The 22,989-nt window shown below is 33.3% G+C and overlaps 1 protein-coding gene across 4 annotated transcripts in view; it reads right to left on the bottom strand.

Annotated features, from left to right (window-relative positions):
- OTUD7A (OTU deubiquitinase 7A) overlaps positions 1 to 22,989 on the bottom strand; it is a 391,428-nt gene that overhangs the window by 85,815 nt on the left and 282,624 nt on the right. For all 4 annotated transcript variants that reach the window (XM_074294958.1, XM_074294962.1, XM_074294959.1 and 1 more), the window contains 2 exons: positions 19,711 to 19,893; positions 12,869 to 13,087 (listed from right to left, as the gene is read on the bottom strand). In XM_074294958.1, the coding sequence (XP_074151059.1) occupies positions 12,869 to 13,087; positions 19,711 to 19,893 (402 nt within the window). The remainder of the gene's footprint in view (positions 1 to 12,868; positions 13,088 to 19,710; positions 19,894 to 22,989) is intronic.

The raw sequence follows: 22,989 nt of genomic DNA, 5'->3' as shown, positions 1-22,989 counted from the left end.
CTTTCCATTCAGGTGAAGTCAATGAGAAGAATAAATGGATGGAAGAAATGTGGTCTTGAGAAGTGTTTCATATTATTCTGGTAAGAGATTGTAGAGTAAAAATAAAAGGAAGGCCATCATTTTTTTTCTTTTTTCTTTCTTTCCCTTTTTTTTCCTGTTGACTTTGAGTGCTGGCTCTAAGAAGATAGTTCCTATTCCTTCCACCTAGGCATTTGCCTGCCATCAACTAACAAAATAAGTGGTGAAACACTGCATCAATATCAGATAAAGACATCAGAATATAGATGTTACAATGTAAGGTCTACACAAAGCAGGCAGTTTTCAGAAACAAATCTAATATTCTGTTCATCTGAAGATTACTAACAACGGATTAGAATTTTTACTGATGGCCTTGACTACTTGGAACAAAATTAGAAATTAAGAAACTTAGCAAAAATACAAAAATCAGATATCATAAGGTATAAATATGTACTTCGCCTGTAGAAGAATCAAATTCTATTTACTCTTATTTTACATATAGTTCTGAATAAATTCATAATCTGATTTAATAGTGCCCTTCAGATAGGCAATAGAATATACAATGGCAGAAGTGATAGCTCACCACTCTTCAGCAAAGATGTTAGAGCTTCTGACTTCTCCCAGGAGGAAAATGAAAAAAAAAAAACCTCAAGAACATGCGGAAAAAAACCCCAATATTTTAGAGGAATTTAGCACAGGGACATGGAAGCATCATAGTAGAATATCTGAGCTTCATAATGAACCTCAAGAACAAAGGATAACAACATAGCATTTACATTCTTTCTGTTGTTATTTACTTGCATTTTGTTTTTCTTCCCAGGTTATTTTTACTTTTCTAAATCCAATTTTTCTTGGCTAATAAGAGAACTGTATAAATATGTACACATATATTGTATTTAAGATATACTTGCACATGTTTAACATGTATGGACTGCCTGCCATCTAGGGGAGGGGGTGAAGGGAAGGAGGAGAAAAGTTGGAACAAAAGTGTTTGCAAGGGTCAGTGTTGAAGTTACCCATGCACATGTTCTGTCAATAAAAAGCTATGAAAAAAAAAAAAAAGAACAAAGGATACAGGATCTTCTGCTTAAGGAATTTTAAAAGTATATGATGCATTTAAAAATAAATATTTGCTACCCAAATAGCTAAATACAGATTTAGATACATATACATAGGTATATTTGTGGGCATATCCACATGCTGAATGTTTAAAAGGTACGCTTAAATTATCTGTAAAATTCACTTCTGTGGAACACACCATTCCTCAATGTTTCCTAATATCCAAGGCATCGTATGGTGATATATATTATTTCGTTTCATTATAGATGAAGACAACAAGGCATATGGAAACTAAGGAGAATATCAAACCAGTATGCCTGTACAGAACAATGATCAGAAATAAAATATTCGGACATATTCTAAAATGATTTAGAATTCTTTCTTTCCTCTCTCTCTCCCTCCCTTCCTCCCTCCTTACTTCTCTCCTTCCCTCTTCCTTCCTTCCTTCCTTCTTTCCCTCCCTTCTTTTCTTCCTCCCGCCCTTCCTTCTTTCCCTGTCTCCCTCCCTCTTTTACTTCTTTCCCTCCCTCCCTTCATTGCTTCCTTCCTCCTTCCCTTCTCTCTTCTTTCCTCCTTCTCTTTTCTTCCCTTCTCTCTTTCCTCCCTTCCATCTTTCTTCCTTTATTCATTCCCTTTTTTCTCTTTCCTTCCTTCTTTCATGTTGCCCTCTCTTCCTTCCTCTTTCTTCTTCCTTCCTTCCTTCTCTCCTTTTCCTTCCTTCCTCCCTCCTTCCTTCTTTTCTTTCTTTTTTGCTTCCTTCTTTCCTTCATCATTCATTCTTCTTCCCTTCCTACTTCCTTTCTTCTTACTTTATTTCCTTCTTTCTTCCTTCCTTTTTCCTTCCCTTTCTCATTCCCTTCTTTCCTTCCATACTCATTTCATTTTTGACTATCATTTAAGATCATGTGTATTAGATGCAAACTTCAATAAAAACATCCATGAAAGGAGGCATTTTACCCTAGGCTATTTCTAGGCATATATTCATTTGTTTTAATTTGGCTAAAAAATATCAAATACAAGCAAGTGTATTTTTGGGAGGAGAGGATCTGTTCCACAATATTTTTTGTTTCTAGTTTTACTGTTTCCATTCTTGACTTTTGTTAATTTCAGGCATGTGGAAACTGCTTCAGATAGTACAATTCTTTTTTTCTTTCTTCTTCCTTCCTTCCTTTCTTCCTCCCTCCCCCATCTTTATCTCTTTCTCTTTCTTTCTTTCTTTCTTTCTTTCTTTCTTTCTTTCTTTCTTTCTTTCTTTCTTTCTTTCTTTCTTTCTTTCTTTCTTTCTTTCTTTCTTTCTTTCTTTCTTTCTTTCTCTCTCTCTCTTTCTTTCATGAAGGAAGCAATCTAATTTTTTATGGTCTGTTCAATAATTTTGGTCACCCTGATATTAAATGTTGATCTCCACATATTTTGCTTGCCCATGGTAAAGGGGACTGTTCAGAGTGTCAGCTCAATTTTTTTGTCCTCTCCACTGAAGAGGAATACTCAAAAACAGCCTAATAATTGCCAAAGAGAGTACATTGTGAGCAATGGAATACCCAGGGAGATGATACACTTGTTTCTTGGCCTTTGCTATGCTCATAAAATGAAGTGTCAAGAAATTATGGAGACAAATCAAACAGATGACCATCTATCCCACACTGGTATAGCCAAGTGAATCTTTCAGCCCAGTACTTTTTGCTTCCTCAAAACCTTGCCATGGTGTGCATGACAGCATCTGCCCTTCAGCCAAAGTACTTACAATTAGAAACTCCATTTTTTATTTGATATATTGATATTCAATTCATTTCCCAAGAAGGTCTCAGAGGTGATCCATCACTGATGGTCTACCCTTGAAAGGCACATACAGGGAACAACTAAAACCACATGGCCAAATAAGTATTTATCTGAGGACTTTGTACATAAATACTTCAGCCATAGAACAGAATGATCCCAGTGTTCAGAATACAAATCCCAGTAAAGATGATGATGGAACAAGCCACCACTTGAAGTACTTGATATGGACAGAAAGTTCTGATGTGCCTGAGGACAGTATGATGTTAAGTTTATATTTTGTCCAGCCTCAGAAACTCTGACCCATGGATTTTTAAATTGCTTTACTGTTGTAATGTCTAGGCTAGAAGAGATAATTCTGAGACACTGTGTTCTACTGGGAAAAAGGCAACAACAAATCACTGGATTTGGGGTTAGAAGGATTGAGTTCAAATTTTGGGCCTGCCATTTAGTAGTTAGCTGTGTGACCCTGAGCAAGTCATTTAACACCAGAGTTTCAGTTTTTTTTTCCTTATAAAATATACTTATTATAAGGTCATTTGCAGTGAGGCTTATCTAAGATGAAAATGTGATGTAAATGGTTTGGCCACAAACAATGATGTAAATACAAGATCTTCTTGAATTTGGGGGTAGGTAGGTGGTAATAAAAGGGAGCATTGCATTTGGAGGTAGGAGAACCTGAATTTGAATCCTGTCTCACACATTTATGAGTTGTCCTATCCTGGGCATGTAACTTAATTTTACAATACCACTTTCCTCATCTATAAAAGAGTAATAATATAGTACATAAAATGGTTGTAATTATCAAATGAAATAAGCATATATAAAGCATTTTATAAAAGTCAAAATTTATTAAAACTTTGATGAAACTAGATAAGTCCTAGCTATTATTATCATTACTATTATCACCAATAATAATAATATCTATCATTTATATAGCATAATTATGTTCTAGTACAGTTCTAAGTGTTTTACAATCATTATCTTATATTATAATATTATAATTAAGTAAATATTTAATAACTATAATGAAGTAATTCAGAGGGAACAGATTTGTATGCTATTGTTCGATAGTGATGGTTGAAACTATTCCCTATTTAGGTTACAGCCTAAGAAAATAGAATGCTGACTCTATTTCTTTTAATTGGAATTTTTAAAATTTACATAGTAATACTTCACATTTACATAGGATTTTATATTTATAATGTTCTTGGTATACATTATCTAGTATGCTTCTCACAATTATCATATGACATGGGGAGGGTTATTTTCTCCCTAATAATATCCTTCCTGTTAAGTCCTTCTCCTATCCCTACTTATTTACCTCTTCAGTCTGATGTATTTGTGCACCAAATTGTTTGAATGTACAGTTATCCATTCTATATCATGACAACTTTTTCCATTTGGTTTTGATATATCTTGGTTTGACATAATAAATTAAATGGGGAATTTAGGGGGAAGTTACAAATGTAGACATGTGACTGCCAGCAGACAACACAAATCTATGACCAAATATTTAACTCAAATTTTACAATAAGATACTGTAAACTCTCCATGAAAAAAAAAAGAAAAGAATTCAGACTTCTCTGATACAAAGAAAGGGCAAAAATTTTTGCACAGATTTTCCAGACTGTGGGGGTGCTGGGCCCCTAACCCCAATGATGTGGAAGAAATATCTGTAAATATGTGTGTTCAATAACCTTTGTTTCAAGTAAGAAAAAGATTCATCTTATATTCACTTGTCTCATTCTTCTCATATCCTCCAATTATAAAAAGCGGCAAGTTCCACTCTCCTTTCTCCTTTATACAAAAAGATGTTCACTTCCTCTTTCCGGCCTGTTCTTTCCATAATAATTTAAATTTTTTTTAAATTCCCAGAACAGAACTCATCTATCTCCATATCTTTTTTCTTATTTTATTCTCTCAATACTCATTGAAGACATCCTGGGTTCTGACCGAATATTGGTTTCTTCTCTTCTTGTTATAATGTTTGCATTACATCACCATACAACTTCTAACTGCTCAAATAAATTTGCCTTTCTAGATTTCTCTCTAGATTCCTATTTGAATGCTTGTGAACTCTTTATATTCTCCATTAAGAACCTATTAAAATACCCTGTGGAATTATTTAGCTTCACAAATTTGTTATTCTAAGTTTTAATCCTTTTTCTTTTGCCTTTTGGAACATTATATTATAAGATCTCTTCTAATTTTTTAGTAGAAGTAATGGGTCTTATGTGATCCTGACTTTGGTTCCTTGGTATTTGAGCTCCTTTCTAGATGCTTTATATATATATATATATATATATTTTTTTTTTTTGCTTTGATGTGGGAGCTCTCAATTTTGGCTAGGACATCCCTGTTGGCAGGTTTTTTTTTTTTTACGACCTTGATGATGAATTCTTTTTATCTTTACTTTGATTTTTGGTTCTAATAGATTTGGGCAGTTTTCATTTATACTTTCTTAAAATATAGTGTTAATGCTTTTTTTGGGAGGGGATCAACTTTTTCAAGGAGTCCAATAATTCTTCTTTCTCTCTGACTTCTTTTGCAGGTGAGTTGTTTTTTGATATCAACTATCTTACATTTTTTTATTTTTTCAATCTTTTGATTTTGTTTAAAAATTTCTTGCTTTCTCATGGAGTTATTGATGTCTATTTTATTTACTCTATTAGGCTTACCATTTTCTCTTCTAAGATATTTAAATTCCTTACAATTCTTTCTCTTAGATCTTGTATTTCTTTTTTTTTTTAAATCTTGCTACATTTCTTCTAATTATATAGTCTTTGTGGAGAATACATATTTGAGATTCTCGTGATAACAGTTACAAAGTTATTCTCTCTTGTGTGTGTGTGTATGTGTGTGTGTGTGAGAGAGAGACAGAGACAGAGAGAGAGAGACAGAGAGAGACGAGAGAGAGAGAGAGAGAGAGAGAGAGAGAGAGAGAGAGAGAGAGAGAGAGAGAGAGAGAGAGAGATACACAGGGGAAAGGGGAAAAGGGAAGAAGAAAGGAAGGAAGGCAAAGACAGAAGGAGGGAAAGTAGAAGAGAGAGACTTGGGACACTTTTTAATACTCATCAACTTTTAATTATTCTTCTTCAGCTTTAACTCTTAAATTAGGACTTTGTGGCAGGGTTATTATGTGTACCCTTGTCTGCTTTTTTTGGAATGAGTAACCCTGCTCCTTAGATCTCTTGGACCTCAAACTCCCAAGGGTAACTCTCTTTAGATTTTTTGAGATTCAGACAGCTTAGTCTTCAGGATATTCTCCTGTGGTGTTTTTCAAAGTGTGATCTAGGTACCCCTGGAGGTTCTGGCATTCTCTTGGAGGTCCTTGAAATCAAAACTATTTTCATAATAATACTAAGGTTTTTAATTTCTAAATCAGCCAATATAATAGGTATAAACCACATAAAGAAAAATTCTTTGTGAGGTATCCTCAATAATGTTTTTAATGGTATAAAAAGTCTAGGGGAAAAATCTTCATATTGGGACTTAATTTTTTTTTCATATTCACCTAGAGAGTTTGGAATCCCTGGGTACCTGGGCTCTCTTGGCTTGAGCACTGTCACACATTCTGGTCTTTGCCACTCTTTGCTCCCCAAAACCTAGGAGGTTTCCTAGTCTCAGGGTTTTTTAAAGGTCTGTTCTTTTATGCCTTTAGACATACGAGTATTGTGGGTTACAGTGTCTAAGGTTCTTCATTGATTGTTTTGGGAAGTTGGACTTGTTATCCTAATTGCCTTTTTACTGTTAGCACTCCTCTTCCCACTGTCTTTCAGTTTCTAAATGACTTCTATGGATAGGAAAAATTGTTACAGTTTTCCATTGGGGTCTCTTGATCATTCATCCATCTAGTGTGAATTTCACGATTTTGCTAGAAAAAGCATGTGCCAACTAGGAGGTCTATGCCTCCTTCAAGCAGTCATCTTGGCTAGAGTACTAGTTTTTCAAAATACTTATTTATTGAGTTTTAAAATACAAAGTATCCACCATGTGCAAATGATTGTCTGAAATTATTAGAGAGATATAAAAATGAGACATGAATTTCTGCTTTCAAAGATCTTACAGTCTAGAGTGTAAAATCCAATATGTTTACTAAAACTCTAATACAAACTAGAACAAAATAAAGAAGGCACAAAAGGAGACCTGGAAGATGCCTAGTTATTTCCCAGGGGGAGTAGGGCCTCATACATTAATGAATATACCTCATAAGAAGGAAAGATAAGTGGCTAGAGTAGCTTTACTTGAAAAACTGAAGGAAGAATGACAATAATATGATTATGGACAATAACCATAAAGAAGAGACAGTATAAAAAAAGAAATTTACTGGCCATATTTCAACTTTGCTTTTATTGTAAATGAGATATATCCTAGAATATAAAGAAGAATTTCTGACCACAAGAGAGATTGTGGAATCTCCAAAAATGGAGAACTCAAAAATTGGAATAACATAATATAAGTAGGGCTTTTTCTGGAGGCAAACCAATTAGCACTATGACCTTTTGAATCATCTATTCTTAAAACCTCTACAAAGTTGGATTTTAATATTACTTTCCTGTTGACACCAAAGACCAAATTAAATAGTAAATCTTTCTCTTAAAAATGATGTTAATTTGTTCATTGAAATTATATGTTTCAGTATCCTAATGACAGATACTGTGATTTGATTAATTTAAATGAGCTACTGTTTAGAACAAAGGTCTATAAAGCACTAATATACGTGAACACTATTTTTAAAAGTTGTTTATATTCTACGACTTAGCTGAACTCTGTTACTACAGTGATTCCTGACACCCTCCTTCCTCCTGCCCTTTCAAGGGTCTCCACTGGGCTATGAATATTTTCTTGAATTATTCATTTGATGTTCATCAGCCCACAAGCTAACTTCTGGGAAGCAAGAATGTAAATGTTTGATTATACCTAATTACTCTCAAAAGTTTTTTTTTTTTTTTAAACAGGAAGGAAGCATGTCTGATGTCTCATAGTATTTCAAATACAGCAAATTGTGAAGATGAGTTGTTACTATAATTCATCCTGAATCATTTCAGACACAAGGGTAACTAGACAAGTGAAGGAGATTTAGTTTCTTAAAAGAAGCTGAGTACCTCACCTGCCACAACAAATGAACTAAGTTACTAACATTCTAGGACTCTAAAACTTATATATGGACTTTGATCCCAATAAAAAGCAACAAGTTGTCAACAAATCAATTCTATTCAAGTGTAACTCCAGAAATACACCTTTTTGGAAGTGATTAATCCAGACTATATGACAAAACTATAAACCCCTAAAGCTTCCCTAAGCAGAGGGAGATTGCTTTTTGGAAAAGTACAACATGAAGAATTTTCCATTTCTTTGACACTCAATTTAGACTTCGTATTCAATCACATTCCAATTACCTCTGAATACCAATAGCAAAGGCAATTTCTTTGTGAAGTGCAAAGAACTCTAGGAGTTTGGCTTGGGCTAGACAAATTCAACAATTTAAGAAATATTTGTTAAGTGCTGCCTCTGGGCAAGACATTATGTTAGGTATTAGGGACACAAAAAACAATAAAAAAGCAACAATTCTTGCCTCCCAGAACTTAAATGCTTTAATGGGGCTAAGATAGGGGGTTAAACAACATGCATACAGACTAAGTATTACATAAGGTAGGGAATGATGGGGAAAATGGAAATGTCAATGGAAAAAGGGATGAGAAGGAAGTAATCACCAAAAAACTATTTATTTGAACTTAAGGTTGAAGAAAGAAATTTTAAAAGCGGAAAGTGAAAAGAAAATTATCACATTCTAACATCTGAAATCATGTCAAATTAAGATAATTTAATGGAATCAGGAAAGAACTATTTAAGAATGACACATATCTGTATAATTCTACTAATGCAAATTGTTGGCGGACTACATCTACAAAGACATTTTTCTTGTTAATTGACATCTCTTCTTGTTATACCTTGAATGATAAACCAACCAGAAAAAAATCTTTCAAACTTCAAAGTTTAATTTGGAAATAACTTCTATAGAAGTCATTTACATGGTCCAGTTTTTTTTTTTTTTAATTTCAGCTGTGGTTGGGGAGTAATTACAATTGTAGCTAAAGAATAACTTCACTTTAAAAAAAAAGAAAGAAAAGAAAAGAAATCAGTGATGCAGAGAACAGCACTTATTAAATATTCTCCTTGTGAAAATCAGAATTTCCCAAAAGGAAAAAAAATGGTATGAAAAACTTTTTAACATCGACTTGGATTTTGTTAAGAGTTATTAGTCATTTCTTTTGACTTTCCAAAGAAATGTTCTTCTGATTCATACAAGGTAATGGAATCAATTAACTTGAGACTTTAACAGATGGCTTACTACACATTTCTAAATAAGGTGCCTATGTCCGTCACCCTTGAAGACAGATAGAAGCTAACCAAGTGTGACATCAGTTCAATGTGAGAGAGTAAGAAGGATGTTTTTTACTTTAAATTTGGCTCTGCCATTTCTAATATGTCACCCTAAAAATAACTTGTGGCCACAATACATATGTGGTAGCAACAAAGAAAATACTTCGTTGAAAGAAAAGAAAAGAGACTTACTTGGTAATAAAATACAAGGCTGCAATTGCTATCTACTTTTGTCAATCTTAGCAGGAGGTGCTGTGAGTTAGCAATGCATCTTGGGTGACTGGCAAATGTGGTGGATTCCAAAGCACAAGGGGGTGGGGAACTGAACTGGCAACTCATACAATGAGAAACTATCCTTAAGTTTTTGAAGGACTCAAGATAAATAAAAGTTAGTGAAAATGGCCAGAGTAAAAGAGGTTAGAGGGAGGAGGCGGTTTGAGGGAGCATCTTATGAAATATAATTATTTCCTATCAACATAAGATTCCAATATAGATAGATATATTATGTTTTTGAAAGTTACATGACCTAGGTAGTTTTCAAAAGATTCTATTTTATTTGACTAATTCTATTAGAGCACATCTTCTGGGTTCAGTCTTTAAACTTTTATTTTCACGTCCATGCTGGAGTCTCCCAAATGTGGGCTGACTTCTCCCCTCTAGGGTTAGGGTTTTTTTTTTTTTTTTTTTTTTTTTTTTAGTAAGATATGCTATGTACTTGGAACTATGCTAAGTGCCTTACAAATATTATCTCATTTGATGCTCCCAATGATGCTGGAAGGTAGATAGTGTTACTAGCCTCATTTTACAATTGAGGAAACTGAGGCAAACAGATTAAAGACTTGGCCGGATCACACTTCTAGTAACTGTCTGTGACTGAACTCGAATTCAGGTTCTGACTCTGGACCCAGTGTTTTACTTCCAGTGCCATTTAGCTGTCCATGTATTGTCATGCATGAGACCCTATTCATGTGCTTCCCCTTCATAATTAGCCAATAGTCTCAATTAGTATTTATCAACATTGCTTTTTAGTTAAAGATTTTTATTTTCAAGACATATGCATAATTTTCAACATTCACCCTTGCATAATTTTGTGTTCCAAATTTTTTCTCCCTCTCTTCCCCCCAACCCCATCTCCTAGATGGCAAGTAATCCAATATATGTTAAACATGTTCAATTCTTCTCTATATATTTCCCCAATTATCATGCTGTACAAGACAACTTAGACCAAAAAGGGAAAAATAGATAAAGAAAACAAAATGCAAACATTATCAATACTATTTAATCAAATGTTCTAACCTTTGTTTGGTTAGAACAATTTGGTATAAAACATTCCCTTCAAAAATCTCCCACAAATATATATGCATCCACCATGAGAGTGAGCACAAACTTAGATTACAATGGAAATGAAAGCACATGTATAAAGAACATGTGTGAACAAAGGATAAAGTCGCAACTCCCGGCTGCTGAGTTCTTTTATTGAGTCCATAGGCAGCATTCTCCTTGGGTACAAGAGATCGTATTTCTTAAACCGCTCCCTCAGGTGGCCATCTTTCTAAATCTATGTTTGCCCAGTATGTCTCTTTCTGCTCCATGATGGATATATTATTTACTAGTAGATCAATCTCTTTGCTTATATGCTTAATGGGGGTAGAGGAAGACTAGTCATACCCTGAGGAGAATTCCTTTCCAACTGGAATTCTCCCTTGACAAGTTGACTGATCTCACTGATAGACTGTTATTTTTCATACATAGGCCAAGAGGTATGTTTGGTTCTTTCTGCCAGTCATAAGATGTTTCTTGGGTAGCAACAGCATCTGTCTTTATGCAATTATCAAAGCATTACAATTCTCTAAAACTGATCAAAGGATTGTTCTTACCTACAATTCTGATTGATTGCATTCTAATTGTTGGGGAATTCTGTTATTATGAGAGTGCTAGGTGACTCAGTGGATAGAAAGCCAGACCTGGAGTCAAGAAGACTCATCTTCCTGAGTTCAAAACCAGCCTCAGACACTTACTAACTGAAACTTTACCCTTTTTGTCTCAGTTTCCTCATCTGTAAAATTATCTGGCAAAGGAAATAGCAAACCATTTCAGTATCTTTGCCAAAAAATCCACAAAGAGATGGACACAACTGAAATGACTGAACAACAACAACAAATCTGTGATTATATAAGTTTATGGGAGGGAGGACAGAAATCCCATTCCTGCTCCATAAAAATCAATCTTAATTTCAAAATCAAAGAACAATTAATTATTTGAACATAACTTAGTTCATTTCATAGAAACTAAATTCTACCATTTTGATATTTTGAAATGTAGTCTCACACTGTCTTACATACTGAGTATATTCATTAAAGTCTTCTTGAGTTTATAGATGATATTACAGATTTGCATTCAGTTCTTAGCTTAATATACATATAATCTATAATCTCAATTTCTTGCTTATCAATATTTATAAATCAAGAGTTAGCCTATACTCTCAAATTAGTCAGTCACTGACTTATTAATTAGGTGGTGCTGTAGGACAGCTAATTATTGTCATTCATGTATCATCATTTCTACCTCATTCTAACCAAAAACTCAGCTGAACTCCATGGAGACTTTGCTATGAATATCAAGTTTGCTAGACTAGTAATAAACAGACATGAGTCTGTTTGGGCAACTAAACCAACTAGCTATTTGACCATGATTCCTCTTTTTTTTTTCTTGTAGAAAATGGGAAATTTGGACTATGTGTCTACTGAACAGTCTAACTTTAAATTCTATATTTCTATATGTCTTTTCACTACTATAACATTTGGTTAATAAGTAGATTTTCTTAGAAGTATTTTAGGACAAAGAATCACAATATAAATTGAGAAATAAAATATTACATACACACCTTCCATGAGCTCAGTAAAGATTTTTATACCTGGACACAAACCTAGATTTTTCTTAAACATTCATTCCAGATTTTCCTCCCTAGGGTGAAAGTAATTCTTCAAAGAGTAAAATGATTTACAAGGTTGTTTACTATGTATCTCTGCCTCCAGAAGGAAATTGGTAATATTGCATGAAAAAAAAGGACAGGACTGAAGCCAGATTAAGGCCAGTCCTGTCTCTATTGCCTGTGAAATATGGGGGTACCAGAGACAAAAATGATGAGAGAAGAAAAAAAAGGCAAATTCAGTTCATTATAATGAATGTTTATTAAGTGTTTATTATGTTTGGAGTTGGGAACAAAGCATAAAAATAAAATAGTTCCTTCCCCTTGAAGAATTTGGGCAAATTCTTACTTCCTTTAGTATAGGAGGTAGCATAAAATCAATTTTCAAAGGTCATGGAATTAGGAACAACAAAAAATTGGAGAAGCCTAAGTATCACATAATTTTAATCTACTCAATCAAAGATATATTAGAAGTATGACTTTTTTTTTACTGAAAATGAGGGTTGGCTCTGGATAACTAGAGTTGGAATGGAATATAACAAAGAACAAATGGATCCATCAAAAATGGGAAATATTCCTTTTATTGCTTATCTTGATTTCTTAGGTAAAGGCCATACCAACTCTAATATTAAAATAAAATTAAAAAAAAACTCAGGGCGTGAGGTCATCTACCATGTATCATCCTCAAATGAATTTACTTACCGGCCTGCTCCAAGGCAACCATCGTGGCCTGTTCAATTAAATCACGTTCGATGAAGCTCCTGAAGTCTTCACTGTATACACTGAGGTCTGGCAGTTGGAATGTGTAGATGGGCATCTCCAGGGGAAATTGTTCATTGCTGCATTCATTGGCCACATGAGATCGGGCAAGGGAGACTATGGCTGAGCTGGCATGAGAAATACCTCTGGAAAGACGTTTTTCTAAGGAGAAAAAGGATGATAATGCTTAAGTAGTTTGTAAATCCCATCCCTAAACCACCATATATAATTTTGCTTATTTATAGAAAATATCTTTCTTATCAAATACTACCCCCTCTAGTCAATACATATATTTTCAAAATGTATTCAGGAATCTGGGCTGAATAAACACCATGTTCCAAATAATACTCATTATACTAAACCATTTAGAAAGATAATTGCTAAAGGTTTAATAGAACAAATATTTATTAACATTCTAAAAGATCATCATTATTCTTGTTCATTCTCAGCTCAAGCTGCATCTAACAAAATTCAAACAAAATTCTGTGCACAGCTATCATCTTATATCATTAAAAACATCAAAGAGATTGGAATTTGTTTTTATCTTTAAAGCAGGTGGCAATCTATTTTGGATCTAACCATCGTGACTTCAATTTTAAGACAGATTCTTTTTATTTGTTCTGATAAACATAACATATATGGAAATATGCAGACCTCAAATACTGAAACAGCGTTTATGTTTTTTCTCTAATCGATACTACATTTTGTCATAATAAAGTGTCTGTAGGCTATATCTTACCTAGGAAAAATAACTGTAACAGAATTTTTCTAAAATAAAAGTTTTCAAACTTTGATGTAACCTTTAAATGTAACTCAACAGAACCTTTGAAGTAAAATCATTAAAAAAAAACAATGTTTAACCTGAGAAGTTTTATTTGTAACAATTATTGCTATAAGGTCTGAGAAATAACCATGAACTCCTTAGAGTTCTAACAGCAATATCATAATAAAATCCTTTTTTATAATACCCTTTAAAATATTTCATTTTTAATGGAACCAAAAAATAGAAGATTAAAAACAAACAACACAAATATTTTTAATCTTATGTTTTTATATCAATTTTATTTGATTTTAAAAATATTACAAGTTACTTATTTAGTGAGAAAGATGTGATTATTAAAAGTATATAATAATTTGGAATTAGATGAAATAATTAACTTTATAAGCTGTTCACAAAAATTTTCATGGGGAATGGTGAAGGAAGAGAATTTCCATTTATTCATTAACTTTGATTTCAGTTTTAAGAATATTTTTAAAATTGTGTTTTATTTGAAAAAGCCTTAACAATATGTCTGGAAGATAAATAAGCTAAAATTATATCAAGAAAATCATATCAGAGATAGTTAACCATTATATTTTCATTTGTAATTTGGTACTTGAAGAAGTTTTGATTAATTTACTTTATCAGTTTTGATTGTTAGGTCCTAGATTTTTTATTTCTTCTATTCAGATTTCTTCTATTCAGATTTTCAATTTAATCTCCATTATGAGCACTGGTATAAAATGTTATGATAATAAGAAACCCAAATCTAACAACTTATGAATATAAGATCATAGACACCAACTACAAGAAACCTTGGAGGTCATCTAGACCAACTCTTTCCTTTTACAGATGAGGAATCTCGGGTTAAAAGAAGTCCAAGGGATTTGTCCAAGGTCAGATAGATAGAAATATTAGAAATAGGATTTTACTATCATCACTGAACTGATAGTGTTCTTTCCAAAGGTAACAAATGAATGCATAGTTACTAAATCTAATTATAATAATAACAATAGCAACAACAGCTGACATTTATAAAGTGCTTTTGACTTACAAAGCACATTATCATCGTCATTAATTTTGGAAATCCTATGACATTGAGAATGCCAGTAGATCTATTAGCATGTGACAAACGGAGAAAACTGAGGATCAGAAATGTTAAGAGTCCTTAATAAAACTTCATAGTTATCAAACAATGGAGTTGAGAATCAAGTATGGGTTTACTGCAAGAATAAAATTTAGCTTCAGATTTAGTTCTTGGACCTTTAGAACAGAGCTACTTAAGCTAGAGTCTGTAATTTTTAAAATATATATTTTGATGAATATATTTCAATAAATTGTTTTTTTCTTTGTAATTTTATTTACTTTATTTTATACTTTTAAGGCTACTATGTGTAGATCATAGATTTCATTATCACAGAAAAGGTCAATGATGCTAAAAAAGTAAGACCCCACATGGGATTATAAAGTCAGACATGACTGAAAACAACTAAACAATAATAACATATGTTATGACATATATTATATAACATAGTAAGTATAGATTCAAGTATGCATATATACATAAATATCTATATGTATGTGTGTATCTCTCTCTCTACATATATATATATTTATATACACATACAAATAATAAATAATACTCCCCTAAAATAATTTAAGGTAGTTTTTTGAAAGAACACACTAACTTCTGGGGTGATCAGAAAAATATTTCCTGGGAAAGATGTCACTTGAATTGAATCTTAAAAGAAATAAAAATTCCAAGAAGCAAAAATGAAGAAAGGGTCCATTTTAGGGATGAGAGACAGATAGTATAAAGAAATGGAAATGAGAGATGGAATGTAATGTATGTGGAACTAGAAGTAGGCCAGTCGGGCTTACAGAGTGGTTAGAAGGGAAATGATGGGTAAGAATACTGGAAAAGTGTAAGAAATCTGGTAGTAAAGAGATTTAAATATCAGATAAAGTTTATATTAGATCCTAGAAGTAAAAGTGCATCACTGAAGCTTATTGAGTTATGGGAATATTATTGGATCTGCACTTTGGAAAAATCACTTTGAAGGCTGTGTGAGAAATGAATGGAATAGAGAAAAGCTTGAGCAAGAGAGCCCCAAAATGAGGCTTTGCAATAATTCAGTCAAGAAGTGATGAAGATCTGAACTAGGGTGGTTATGAGGTGAGTGGAGAGGAAGAGAGGAACCTATTGAGAATTTGTGAAATGAAGAAATTTACCAAATGTCTTACAATGTAAGTGCTCATCAAATATTTGGTTGACATAAACATTTTTTAAAGTCTCAAAACTACTCATTTAACAATCAATTTTTATAAAGTGAAAATTATAAAATAGAAAACATTTTAAACACACATTTCCTTCCTGGGCTAGACTGCAATGATAGGGTCAATTTTTTAATAAGACAAACATTCTTTTTAGACTTTTTTTAAGTGAAATATCACAGGTTCATTATTAGTATTGTTCAAAACTCCATTACAAACTCATAAAATAATACACTTGGGACATAATTGTCCTACAACATCTGTTTCATATTAACTTACTTGTTAGTAAGAGGTTTTCCTAATTGTTATTCCCCTTGATCTCTACCCAATCCCCTCCTCTCATCTGCATACCATAAAGATTTATTAGAAAAGATTAAGATGTCATTTAGAAAAGACAAATATCTCTATCTAGAGAGAGGGAGGGAGAGAGGGAGAGAGAGAGAACAAATTCTTTTATAAACTTCTCTCTCTCTTTGTCTCTGTCTCTGTGTACGTGTCTCATCTTCTCTCACTCCCTCATGTCCCTCTCTCCCCTCCTCTGTTTCTGACTCTGTCTTTCTCTGTTTTTCTTTTCTTTTTTTTTTTTAATAAAGGAAACAGCAGACAGAAAGGGGATTAATTTACTTTTGATCAAACAGATTCTAAAGATGGGACTTAAGAATTGGCAGGAGATCATACAAAAATCTATCTCAAACCTGGTCTTAAATCTCTCTCATATCTTGAAATTTGAGAGAGAGAAATTTCCAGCAAATCATGTTTCAACTTTGGTATGTTTTAATCTAAACTTATATAGCACATGTACCTTTAAATATTATTTTCATATTCCTGATGAGTTTCATATTACAGGAATTTCCTTTTTCATGAATAGGAAGTCAATTACATGTTGCCTATGAAAAAGAAAAGAAAAGGAAGAAAGCAAACAAGCAAGCAAGCAAGAACAAAAGGAAAGAAAAAGTAATAGGAAAGAAAAAAGGAAAGTAAAAAAAAAGAAGGAAGGAAGGAAAAGGAAAAAAGTAAAGAAAAAATGAAGTAGTAAAGCTCTATGAAAAAATTAGAGAGATTCCAAGAGCCAGAAGTAGGATGATACTTTAGATCTCAGAGTCTTAAATTGTGGGTAGTGATTACAAATGGGGTTTGTGTAACTGAATGTGGAAGTCAAAATTATGATGTACAATCTATAAATGTTTGACTTGTGTGTCTATTTTATACAACTACATACCTGGGGTCACACAAAAATTTCTTGGGTTAAAAGGATTCATGAATGGAAAAAGTTTAGGAAGCCTGGCAGGTGATCCCTCATGTTACTTTTTATCTGTGTTACCATGGACATGGGACTTAATTTCTTCACAACTCAGAGTCTTCCTTTGTCAAATGAGGGGGTTGGATTTGGCTACCAGTGAAGTTCTTTTTAGTTCTAAATTTATGCTCTCACTGACCCCATGTCCTGCATGTTGATCCAACCAACTAGTTTTTAAAAGAAAAAAGTCCTGACCTCTGGCCATTTATAGATTGGAGGCTTAAAAAAAGGAATAGTGTGACTATAAAGCTATTAAAGACTCACCATCCACAAGATATATAACTGGAGTTTTGTTTTTCCCCTCCCCAAAGCTGAAGTTGACTCCATCCATCTATCCATGCTCTCTGATCCAGATCTATATTTGAGCCATCAGTCAATATGCATTTGTGGATAGTGTAAGGTGTGCTAAATGGTGTTATTAAACAGTACTAAATATTAAATATTAGTATCAGAAAGAGCCAACCCCTTCAATATAAAAAAATAGCTTCCAAATGTTAAAAGATCATCTAATAAGAAAAAGCTGCTTCTAATATAATAATCCTATATAATCTGCATTCTTGTTCCTGTGCCCTTCCTCCTCCTCCTCCTCTACTTCATCCTCCCCCTTCTCTTCTTCTTCCTCTTCTTCCTCCCATTTTCTCTTCCTCCTCTTCCTTCTCCTCCTCCTTCTTTTCTTTCTCTTTCTCCTCCTCTTCTTTCTCTTCTTCCTTCTGCTCCCCCCTTTTCTCCTTTTTCCTCTTCCTTCTTCTCCTCCCCTTCTTCCTTCTCTTTCCTTTTTCCTTCTGTTGTCTTTATCTCTCTATGTCTGTGTCTTTCTTTGTGTCAGTACACACACACACACTCTCCAAACCCAGGGTTGTCTTTTTTTTTTTTCACTCTAAAGTGTGAGTAAAATTTGGAATAAGAAATTATGACAAAGGTTATTCCAAAGGACCTCCTCCAATATCACCCTCACTTGAAAATTGCAAAGTTCCTGGTTCTAGGAAGTACAAAACGTCTTTAGGACTGACAAAAACAAATGTCAAGACTACATTTGCATCTTCCGACAGCTCTCTCTATCCTAAGACTTCGTTGCCATTTCGGGTACTGCGATTTCGTAACAGAGAGACTAAATAAGAATCCAATTATGTGGCACTTGAACATCCAATTTAGAAACCCTAAAATTTGAATTCTATTAAAAACAGATGGGATTATTAGCCAAGCTCAATAAATACAGACATAGCTAGGGTAGAATACAATATCTTTTGCATGTAATATCTTCTTTTAAAAAATTAGATGTTGTCAGATAATTATTACATTTATCAGGATAGGAAATGCCCAATATTATAAGTTGTACTAAGATTTCAAAATATAAAATAGTGTCATATTAAAGATAAAGCAACCTTGATTTGCCCCATTTTCCATGTCTGAAAACCAGGTACACTAGGATCTCTGGTAACTGAGGGGTGATCTGGTGGTGAACAGCCCAATGTTAGAGGTTGTCCAAGGAGACCTTTTATGAGGTGACAAATGTGGTTAAGGTTAACACTTGTCTTGAGTAAAAACCAGATGGTGATGGTTGGGAATGGGGGTGGAGGAACATATTCTAACCAGCAGAAATGAGAAAACACGCTGACCAGGAAAGAGTTCTGATTTACACTCTTGTATTTGACATGAACTCTCTATGTGGCAATGTATATGTCAGTACTACTCTGGATCTGTTTTTTCATCAATAAGTGAATGGTTAGAGGAATGAATGAATGAACTGCATGTAATGACTATTTTCCAGATATTTTCAACGCATGTTGTTTGAACTCTGGCATGTCAGATTTTGTGCCCAGTTTACTGGCCTTTAATAGATGAGCTCTTTTCTTTTTTTTTTTTTTTTGCCAAAAGCAAACCTTCAAACTACTTGAATGATCTACCACCCCTACTACCCTGCTTTGCAGGTTGCTTTCTATAATCTCCCTTTTTAAGAAAATAAACTCCTTTTGGGCAGGAATTACCTTGCTTTCTTATATTTGCATCCCCAACACTCAGCACAGCCTCTAGCACATAAAAAGTGATTAATGAATGCTCTCTACCAAGCAATCAAAAGACCACTTTGCTTCAAGATTAATTAATTTGAAAATTCTGCTATTGTTTCAATGACATAAGCCTGTTGATCTCTTCACTAGCTTGTGGATTTTGTTCTTGTGTCTTACCACCTTCTGTAGCCTTTCAACCAGATCAATACTTGGCATTCTCAGCTGGTTAAAAAAAAAAAAAAAAACAATAGAAACAATAAGACTAATGCCTCAACTAATCCATTTACTTACTGACTTGATGCAGGTTTTATTCTGTATGCATATGTGACCATGAGTGAATAGAGTAGACTTTATAATTGGGTCATTCTGTCTTTATTTCACACTCATTTGAATAATGGAGAACTAGTCAAAATTTCATTTGGTTAATTTGGTATCATTAGTTATTTACCTTGGGCAATGTCATCCTGTCTTTGAAGGCAGGGTCGTTCAATTTTGTTCACCTGTTGCGATGGCTCTCTCTCTGGCTGCTTATAGTATTTTCCTTCATTGAATACCTGTGGTAGGTTGGCTGTATGAACTTGTCGGAGTTGCTCATAGTCACTCAGGGCTGCAGTCAAGTCCCAGTTTTTGCCTACAAGAAAAAAAAATAGTTGTATTGTCTGTAGTGATCTGTATTAGATAAAACCTAGATTTATAATGCGATCAACATGTTTAATCATTTAAAATAATAAGTACCTACAAAGGATAAAAATATGAGTAATATGCAATTTCAGCCTTTATGTAGGTTAAAGTTATGAAGGGGAGAAAATAGTATACAAAGTATCTATAATATGATTTATAAAAACCCAATTCTGATTTTTTAGAGGCAAAAAAGGAGCTACTTATACAAGTCCCAAATGGAATACTTTAATATGTAGTATGCCTATCAAATAGCATAATATAGTACTATGGTATAATTTTACTGTAGTCTAGAAAAAACAACAGAATTCTTTAGTCAACTTTCATACTCCCTTTGTGAAAATCAAAAGAAAAAAAAAACGACCTGAAGTATGGAATAATTTGTGACAGGAAAAGTAAAGAATTTTTAAAAGAATGTAATGAAGTATTCCAAAATATGCATTGGAAGAGATCCAGTTTGTTTAATCTCAGATTTAAGGAGGAATCTATTACACAACCTTTTGAATCATAAATAATCATCCAGCTTTTGCTTGAAAAACTCTAATGAGGAGTAATGCACTCCAGAGGCAACACCTTTCACTAATGGAAAGCTATTTTCTGCCTTATATGAAAATTCACTTTGTCATTTTACAACAGATCCTTTGCTGTAAATTCTGTCGCTCATCTAAGGAATAATCCTTCAGCTATAAGAAAAGGAAACAAATACTAATCCTCCCTGTTCCCCGCCCCACCCCCCTTATCTTTTGTAGACTAAACATCCCTAATTACTTTAACTAATATTTTCATATTAGCAACTTGAGGTCTCAATCTCTGGTAATCCTTTTCTTGACACTCTACAACAGAAATCTCATCTTCCTTCTTACTCATTAACCAGTCTCTCTTTGTCATTTACAGAATTCTCTTCAGTCTTTGATCAAATTTTCGGTTATTTATCAAATTCTCTCACAATTATTATTGAGTTTGTGTGTGAAAAGGTTTTAAGTCAATGAAAATATGCCTATCTTAAGCCCAGTGTGTTAGTCTACTTAACCTCTAGTAAAAGCTGTTTGCATAATTTGATTGAATCCTGACATTGTAGTATTTTTGAAAGTGGCCAATAGAATTTAACTCAAGGACCAAATGAAAATGTTTCTTTCCCTCCTAAAGTATGAGTCACAATTATTAATTATTTTGACTAATTGTGTATTAACTGAATTAGTGAATATGGAAAAACAAAACCTTAAAAGTTCAAAACAACATCTGTACATCTCATTTTCATCAGTCTATTTTTGATGCATGCTCAACACAATCAATCATAACATTTGAAATTGTATTTCTTAGTCATTTTAATTTTGAGCACATTTTGGTACTCTTCACAAACAAAGCTATAAAAAAGTATCTCAATTCATGAAGATCAGAAAATTAAATTGGCGTCCTTTGGGTAAACAAAAGCAGAATTAAAGTGGTTCAAGCAGGTTTCTTTTGTGGGGGGGAAAGAACAAAAATTAAAAAGGAACATTATATATATATATATGTGTGTACATATATATTATACAATATGTGAACATGAGGAATTGTCATTGTTATTCTAAAAAAATTATTTTTTCTTAGGAGCTATATTTAGATATTTGGAAAAACAATAGAATTCAATCTAAACACATTTCCTCCCAAATTGCCAGTCAGTCAATAAGCATTCAGCTCCACTGAACTGGATTCTACATCATTCTCCATGACAACTATCACATTAACTTTTGAAGTTCTCAATCATTCTTTTGACTCACAATTCAGTTAATCAGTCAATAAACATATATTAAGAACCTACTATATGCCAGGCACTTTTACATTGGGAATGTAAAAAGAGGCAACAGATAGGAAGTCACTCTCTAATAAGGAAGAAAATAAGGAAACAAATAGGAAGAAAAAATCCTTATGCAAAGGATAAATAATGGAAAAAAATCATGATTTATTTTATGCCATATATCAGTTAGATTATGAAGCTTTTTACATTTTTAATCCAAATGACAACGTTATCATATGTGGACATTAAGTGCTTCAAAAATATTCAGCAAATCACTTGATGCTGAGAGAAATTAAAAGTTTGCATCAATCTGACAAGATGGTACCTATATGTCAGCAAGATTTGTAATGCATAAACCTCTACAGTCCTTTCCTGTTCTAAATCCAATTTGTAGAAAATTAGGTCAGTTTCCAAATTGAAGATGTTCCATAAAATCTGGCCAACACACTACCTGACATTGTTCCTTGTGTACCACTCAGAGCAGTGTATTAGGCATAAGGAATAGCAGCATGTGAAAGCTTCTCCAATCAGTGATTTTGAAGGATTCCCTGCTATCCTGCTAGGTAAGTCTGACACAATTCAATTCAAAACATATTTTATAAGCTCTTATGTGCAATCCTTTGTGAAAGAGAAAAGATTAAAAAAGTCACGCTCGCAAAGTATTTATGTTTTTATTTGATGTTACAACATGCAAAAACAAGTCAACATTATATAATCTAAGGAGAGATCACCATAGCTTGCGAGGTACCAGCTAAGCTGAGTCTTGAGGGGGTTTAAGCATTCTAAGATAAGAAAAGATGGCATTACAAGAATGGTGGTCTTTGATGTGAGCAAAGGCATAAAGATGGGATATAGAATGTCATATGTGAAGAACAGAGAGAAAACCAGTAGGGTTGGATTATAGAGTATAGGAAAAAAGAATAAAGTATAATTAAACTGGAAAGCTAGATTAGGGCCAAGATATAAAGGGCTTTAAAACAACAGTTTGCATTTGATTCTAAATGGAATGGGGAATCATTGGAGTTTGTGTAGGGAAGTACCATGGTCAGATCTTTACTAAAAAAAAATCACTTTTGAAGCTATAGGCAGGATGGACTGGAATAGGGAAAGACTTGAAGCAGGGAAATCAATTAGGAAGCTATTGCAATAGTCCAGGCAAAAAATAATGAGAACTTGTCCTAAATTGATAGCTGTGTGGAGAGAAAAGTTGTCATATGTGATGGAGATGTAGTTGAGGTAGAAATGGCAAGATCTGGCAACTGATTGAGTATT

The sequence above is a fragment of the Sminthopsis crassicaudata genome, chromosome 2 (assembly GCF_048593235.1).
Source record: "Sminthopsis crassicaudata isolate SCR6 chromosome 2, ASM4859323v1, whole genome shotgun sequence".
Classification (NCBI taxonomy): Eukaryota; Metazoa; Chordata; class Mammalia; order Dasyuromorphia; family Dasyuridae; genus Sminthopsis; species Sminthopsis crassicaudata.
The sequence above is the reverse complement of the archived record's forward strand: the minus strand, read 5'-3'. Positions and strand labels throughout refer to the sequence as shown.